This window comes from Physcomitrium patens, chromosome 22 (genome assembly GCF_059467195.1).
Source record: "Physcomitrium patens ecotype Gransden chromosome 22, ASM5946719v1, whole genome shotgun sequence".
In the NCBI taxonomy this organism is placed as follows: Eukaryota; Viridiplantae; Streptophyta; class Bryopsida; order Funariales; family Funariaceae; genus Physcomitrium; species Physcomitrium patens.
Window position 1 is genome coordinate 1463221 of NC_143431.1, and position 7568 is coordinate 1470788.

The window sequence follows — 7568 nt, forward strand, 5'->3', positions numbered from 1 at the left end:
GGAAGCTTGGCCATTGGTGGTCCACACCCACCCTAAGATAGAAACACCACATGTGAACAACTGCAGCCACATCCCCATGCTGGAAAGGCTTCGCACTCAGCAACACACTTATTTCTATATATGTATACAAATGTATATATTGGAGCATATAACATGAAGAGACTGATAAGAAGAAGAGTGACCAAGAAACAAAAGAGGAAATGGAGAGAGTTGTGACATGAAATTATGCTCTTCCAACAACTGTTTATACATGGGTAATATTCGAACATAAGAAAGAGGGGGAGAAAAAGGAAGAAGAAAGAGAGAGCACTGGCCAGAGTGATTGGAAATGGCACGTTTTATGTTAAGTGACAGCAATGTATGTTGCTCATTTCAACAACAAAATTCTTATTACTAAACCCCCTTTTTCACGTTTTGTTTTGTTTTGTTTTGTTTTTTGTTTTTCCTACCCTGATGAGAACTGTGAGGTATCTATGAGAGCTTTGAATTGTAGCCCCTCCAGGTGTGTCTTCTAGGGAACTAGGTGTGTTTCTGAGTTTTTGGAATTATACAAAACCTGTAGTTCGAGCGGTACCCAGTTACTGGGGCTGGTTTCTGTTGTGTGTACGATGAAAGATTACAGAAATCAACCAAAAAAATATATAAAAAAAAGTTAAGTGTCGAGAGAATAAAAAGAGAGCGAGAGGGAAGGAAGGAACGAACTTCAGCCAAGCTAGTAGCAGCGCCAAGGCGTGAGTGAAAGCTGCTGCTGCAGCAGCTCCATTCAACTGCCTAGTCAGGCAGAGGTGGGAGTGAGCCCTGGAACCAACGCCATGGTCGCCACCACATGAGGCTTTGGGTGGGCAGTGATCGTGTCGAGAGGCCCACAGGCCCGTTCAAAACTGGTGAACTGGTTGATGCCTTCCATTCGGTTCTCTACCTGGTTGTTGCTGCTCGACTCTTCACCTTGGAGGAAGGCCGCATGCTGCTGCTGCTGCTGCCCCTGCCCTTGCTGCCCAACTGCATCTCCATATGCACTTCTACCTGGGTTGTTTATGATGTTGAAGAAGTTTAAGCTGGGGACAGGCATGTAATTCATGGGTGCGGCTCCTGCCTCCCCCTCTTGTTGCTGCGCTATCTCCTCCTCCTCAACGCACTCAGGAGCAGGTAGATTCAAATCCAACACACTCTCCTTCAGTGGCCTGCTGCTGCTCTGCTGCTGTTGCCCAGCCTGCACTGGCTTAGCGCTCATCACCTCATTAGCGCCAAGGCTTCCACTTCCGGAACCTCCCCAATGGCATCGCTTGTGGCCTCCTAGAGCTTGCCCTGAGTTGAACACTCGGTGGCAGATGGAGCATTCGTGTGCTTTGGCCTTGCGGGCGGCGTAGAGCGCCTCCTCGTCATCCCTGGCTGTGGTCAGGTAGCAGGACTTGTCTTCCTCGCTGTTGTGCGAGGTTTCTTGGAAGTCGTTGGGGAATTGCTCCTCTGATTTGAGGAACTCCTCGTCGTCTGCGTCCATTGACTCCAGACTCTGCTCGTTTGCCCCACCGTCGTTCACATTCGTTCGCGCGAAGCACCCCTTCACCTTCTTGTGGCTGGCTCGGTGCCCCCCGAGAGCTTGATGCGACTTGAATTGTCTCTTGCACGTTGCACACTCATACTTGGACCTTGCACAGCTGCCTTGTTCCCCTGTGATACACAGAGTATTCGACAATTTGTGAATTGCTTCGCCAATCTCATCCCATCATTCTGATAATGAAAAAACACACACACACACGCACAAACAGCCCCTCAGAAGCACATGCAGCATCAGGAGATGTTCAAGGAAAGACTAGAGGTACTGGCGCACCATGGGCGGTTCACAAAATTCAGAGAATTTGAGAGTACCCACCTGCGTCAAATTCATCGGCACCATCTTCAGTATCTCCACATAGACTAACAGCTTCGGTTTCCATCTTCGTTTTCCTTTCCCTTTGAAGGATCTCCTCTGTGCCAGCTTCCAGTCCAGACTCAGGTGTTATTGACTTGCTTCTCGACTTGCTGCCATGTGATTCGGGCGTGGAGGTAACCGTAAGCCTTTCTCTGCTCCTGTTCGCAGCTTGGAGGAGCATGAGAGCCTCAATCATGTCATTCGACTCTGCCATGTTCGCAGCACTATCTCTGCAATTGGAGAGCTCCTTCTTTGCACTGTTGACGGCATCCAAAGAGCGGTGAGTTTGACGAGATCTCTTCGACCGCTTGCCGGTCTGCCATCCCATGACCGTGTGGCGATCGCCATTTGACATGTAGGCAGCTTCAATGCTTTCCGTGTCACTCTCGTTGTCTGAGGCCTTACCAGCCACAAAAGCTCTCCGTGAATCGAAAGACCCAGACTTCTCGTTGACATCATCCGGATGGGTGACAACAGGCGGCGGAGCAAGTGGCGGGGGGAGCTGGGCGACTGGGGATGGCTTCTTCCGCCGAAAATTGGTGTGATTCCCGACTCCACCTGCAGCATGTGGGCCGCTGCCTTGTCCTCCGGGATTGTTCTTCTCAGAAGGGGGCTGGATCCCTCGCCACTCGCGCTCAGGGTGGCATCTCATGTGTCCGAACAAAGCTTTCCACGAAGAGAACTCCTTCCCACACTCTGTGCAGGGCTTTGGAAACTCCTCTGACATGGAGCTCGTCTTCTTCGTGGGAGCTGAGGCTTGCACGGGCACTGCTGCTCCTACATCTACGGTAAACTCCTGGTCCATCAGCTTCCGGCTACGCTTTGGGTTACGTCGCAATGTGTACTGCGGATGAAATTTCTTGTGCAAATTCAGGCTTTTTGCACTCTCAAAGTCCTCGTTGCAAATCCCACATCTGTACCCTGTGCCATCCACCTCGTCTCCGTCTCCGTCTCCGTCTCTTTCTCTGTCACCATCACCATTCAATTCCTCCGAGCTAGAGAACTGTCTGACCTCCTCTGCATCTTCACCTCTCTTTCTAGTTCCCTTCGAATCTGGAGTAGCTCCAGACAGGAGATCCTGACTGGGAGAACACTTCCCTGATCTCTGAGAACTAAGGGAACTAGACCGCGTCTTTGCTGTGTTCAGCTTCCTCAAACCGTGACTTCTGCGGGGACGCGAGAGTGGACGATCCAAAGAACCCTCGTGAATGAGTGATTCGGAATCCTGGTTAGTGACACTCACATTGCCTCTAGAACTGCTGACCTCAGCCTGATGACCATAATCCTCAGTGCCGGACTCTCTCTCAATCAGCTCCCCAAGCTCTGCTTTCACGACATCAATGTTTTCACGTTCTGCCCTTTCCTTATCTGTTTCAAGTGGCTCAATGTCCATACCAGCACATGCACCAAGTTTCTATCGATAAGAAGATGTATTAAATTCAACTTACAAAAACCGTCCCCGACAATCTGTAGCGTTGGCAGAATGTAGAACAAACTAAGTGCGGGGAAGAGAGAAAAAAATGCATCTCACTTCAAGATAAGAAACTGAGCTCACATCGCAAATTGAAGTTGATTTGCAACCGAGAGAGGGAGAGAGAGAGCGAAAGAGAGAGAGAGAGAGAGAGAGAGAGAGAGCGAGAGAGAGAGCGAGAGAGAGAGAGAGAGAGAGAGAATTGAGCTGTAATAGCCCTCACAAGTATACATGGAAGTAAGTAGTCCAAACAAAGTGCCCTCAGATTACTACTCTTCTGATCAAGAGAAGGTGCATGCTATGCACGTGCGCCTGCGAATTCACCGAGCTCACTTCAGTTAAGAGGGTTTTCATGCAGAAAGGGTGCGGGAGGGGATAGCGTGCTAGTAAAAGAGACGTGTGCGAACATCTGAGACCACCTACCTTGAAAATAACGATGACCTCAAGATGAAGGCCAAGAGGCAAGATGCTGGCCGTTACACAAACACTCGAGCTGTGAGAGTTTGTGCTAGTTCCACACGGCCAGCAGTGAGGGAGACTAACCGAGCGTGAAGGGTAGCTCACACTCAGATGCAGAGCGTCATCTGTGAACGTGTGAGCCGTTACAGAGAAAGTAGCCCCTCTCTAACACCCCCAGCTGCGCAAACAATTGATCTTTAAAGAAGAGGAAAACCGACCCTGCGCTCCACTTACCGAACCACGATTGCTCCAAAGAGCAAGTGCGAGACTAAGATCGAGTCCCTTCTCCTACTATCGACCAACACATGACCTTCGTCCAACACAATCAAATTTCCCCCACTATTGAGCTAAGCATATACTCTACAGCTATGCACAGGATTCGATCCGCAGCCGAGGAAAAGGAACAGACGAGTAGAGGAGCTGAACGGGGAGCTCATTCTCAGCGCTTCGGAGGGCAGCGAATACAGGTCACGAGAACGGGAAAGAGGCCGACGACCAGCGCAAGCCGCACACCACCACCGCCCTCCGCGGAGAAAAACAAAACAATCACCGAACTCGGAGCTGTCCAAGCTTCAGCTGAACACGAAGGAAGGTGGAGTATGAAAGGACGCGACGTAAAAAACCAAAAGAATACAGACGACGTGAGCTCCGGGAAGCTCATTTGACGACCAAAAGAGACCGATCACAGTTGCGCAAGATACACGAAGAAAGTGTGTACACTAGATGGTGGACATGCAACCCACTCCATCGCAAAACGAGAAAGCACAGCAATTGGCGACCATCCCGGCGCACCAAAAGCGGAACTCAGAAGCAGCTCCACTTCCCTTACCGCCTCCACAGAATAGTAGGTGAAGAAGGTACGCGGAGGCACTTTCTTAAGAGCCACGGCACTTAAGCTACTTACGATGCGATCGAACTCTAGTTCCAAAAATACCCAGCACTAGTGGTCTTCGAGTTACAGAAATTCCACTCTCTCGGAGGAGAAGAAGGAGGAGGAAGAAGAAGAAGAGTGTGCGCTGAAAAGGAGAGGACACTGTTAGCTCACCTCCAACGGAGACTCCGAAATCCTCCTCCTCCTTAGTCTTGCACGCAGCACTGGGGTCGCTGTTGCGCGCATTGTCGGAAACTGAAATTGCCCCTCGCCTCTCCTCCTGCTCAAGATCCATCCCTCGCTCCTGATCCGTGCCTCTACTCACCTGATCCGTGGACATCTCCACACAATCTAGCTCCCTGTCTGCCTTCTCCAAAGCCTTTTCCTCCATATCAACGCTCTCTTCACCGTCTGCCAAGGTCATGGCGAGCTCTCAGTTCTCCCCCCTCTCTACTATGCTAGCTGAACCTCCACTTCCGCAACAAGAACAACAACGTCCATGTGATGAACCCTACTCGTACCTCGCTACTCCCTGCACTCGCATCACTCCGAAGGTCACTCTCCCTGCACGCACAACAGCTGCCGCCGATGCTGAAGCTGAATAACCCAGGCAGGAATAAGCCCACTCGAGACGCTCGCCAGAGCATGGTCCGCGGTGGAGTCACTAATTGGGCATGATGGTTGGAGTATAAGTTTTACATCTGATGAATGAGCGGAAGACGGAGTTCAAGTGTTGCTGAAACAGGGGCAAGTCTGGGTGGGCGAGAATTGTGGCGCTCTTTCTGCGAGGCCGGTGGGTCCCAAGGCCCGCCTCGCAGCCTCGTCTTCCCTGTCGTACCAAACACACACACAACGCGAACCGTCAGTCTCTCGAGTCCTTTCTTCTCCTCCCAATTTACTCATCTTCGTCTTTACTCATCCCCTCCTTCGCACACAATTCTCTCAACACTGGCCGACAGATCCATCGACACTTTCCCGGCATCGGGAAGAATGCCCTCCCACGGTTTCCATCCTCTGGATGCGAGGAAATCGCGCGCCGATTTGTCGGTACCGCTAGTCGGCCACCACTCGAATTAGTGGGGGTGGAACTGTGACATGCGATTTGCGAAGATCTAATTTAGTCGCTGCGATGCTTGGCTTTGAGCTCACCAAAATCTCCTACAAACACACAACTCACACAGCGAATACAAGCTGAGTTGCCAGCGGGATTGTGACTACTACGCACTGAGTAGTTCGCTTCAGCAACCGGCTCAGTTGTCGCTTGCGTGACGAGCCGACGATCCCCTTCTTGGCATCATTTTCCTTTCTCTCCCCGTCTATTACTCTAGCCTTTTGTCGGCGTGGTCAAGGCGCGGCACAAAGACAAAACCGCCCCCTGCGCTGCGAGCTCGAATCCCAGCAGATTTGCTCCCAGCATAAGTGCCTTTAAGGTTGGCAATCCGACTGGCTGCTCTCACATTCTCGCATGGAGTCACGGAGGAAAGCTGAAATTTCAGCGAAGAAGTGCTAATTTGTCACGGCACGCATTAGCTACGCCGGCTTGGCTGTTCTCTTGGGAAGCGTGACCCCAACCAACCACCCAAGTCAAAGGCAATTGACGTTGTGGCTGACCTTGACAGCACTCGCCGTAAGCATCACAGGTATCGATTCGATGATGGAATCCTTAGTCTCAGCGCGACATTAGTGTAAAATCCAGGTCTTAGGAATGCTAACCTTGACAAACCCAATTATCGGAATCACTCACCCCGTCGACGTCAGAATTGCTGCAATCGATCGCTCACGGAGAGGGCAGCCCAACTTAATCTCACAAAATCAAGTAAGTGATCACATTCCACCCACATTCCTCCCCCGTTATTCCCCGCAATCAAGCTCAAAGCACCCCACTCATCATCCCCCATAGCGTACCACCCATCAATCTCTCTCTCTCCCTCCCCCATGCTTGCCCAATTCCACGGTGCAAACCAATCACCATACCCGCACATCACCAATCGCAATTGCAGCAGACCGAAAAACCGAAGTCTCAAACAGCCACGCAACATCTTCACTCCATTCCATCAAAACCCAAAAAGATGAATCCACCCAATTAGCAACAGCATACCGTAACACATCAAAACCAAAAAAAAGAAAACGAAGTAAAACAGAGCAACCAGCATACCCACAATCACAATCCCCCTGACCCCCACAGCACACACATTGCTCACGACAACAACAACAAATTTCCAGTTCCGTTGCTCGATTCATCATCCACGCCAGCCCATCGACCGAAGCTGGACTGAGCAAGCCCGATGATTGAGCAACGCAGGACTTAGGATTTCCCTGGAGCGGTAACGACGAAGTGACCTGTGATTCGGCGCGAGCTGAGGCGAGTGGCAATAATTTGGCCCAGCACGCAATGAGGCAGCAGCAGCAGCTGTAGGCAGCGAAGGAAGGAAGGGTGTGTGTGTGGGGGGAGAGGAGGAGGAGCTGGTGGGGGTGATGGTGGTGGCGATGGAGCAGGCTCTACACAACTGACAGTAACTGCAGCAGCTGTTGGGGCTTTCACACGGCGCTCACTTCCTTTCCTTTCCTTTCCTTTCCTTCCTCTTCCTCCTCCTTCTACTCCTCCTCATGGCTTTCCCTCCCCCGGTTTGCAACGCCCACCCAGCTCAGTCTGGACTCTACTGTCGCAGTCTCGGCCATCCCCATCTCCGAACCCACTTCCTTCCTTCCTTCTTCAACAGCCGTAGTTTTATCCTTACGTCCTTTCTTTCTTCCCGATTGAAAGCATCTATGAGCGTGATGTAGTAGATTCTGTTTCGAGGTTAAGGGGAGGGGGGGGGCTACAAGGGGTAAAATTTCCTCGGCCGTGTGCCCCGCAA

General features: G+C 51.3%; 1 protein-coding gene across 3 annotated transcripts; it reads right to left on the minus strand.

Annotated features, from left to right (window-relative positions):
* Positions 1–319: 319 nt before the first annotated feature.
* On the minus strand, positions 320–7210 carry LOC112275121 (uncharacterized). Of its 3 annotated transcripts, XM_073530264.2 has the most exons (5): positions 7051–7210; positions 5232–5539; positions 4885–5121; positions 1871–3277; positions 320–1668 (listed from the first exon to the last, which is right to left on the minus strand). In XM_073530264.2, exons 3-5 carry the CDS (start codon positions 5099–5101, stop codon positions 776–778), a joined length of 2517 nt encoding a protein of 838 aa, XP_073386365.1. In that variant the 5' UTR covers positions 5102–5121; positions 5232–5539; positions 7051–7210; the 3' UTR covers positions 320–775. The 3 variants fall into 3 exon arrangements, with proteins under 3 accessions (XP_073386365.1, XP_090102229.1, XP_073386366.1); XM_090246103.1 differs by lacking the exon at positions 7051–7210 and having other exon boundaries at positions 4885–5546; XM_073530265.2 differs by lacking the exon at positions 7051–7210 and having other exon boundaries at positions 1871–3232; positions 4885–5351.
* Positions 7211–7568: the final 358 nt, after the last annotated feature.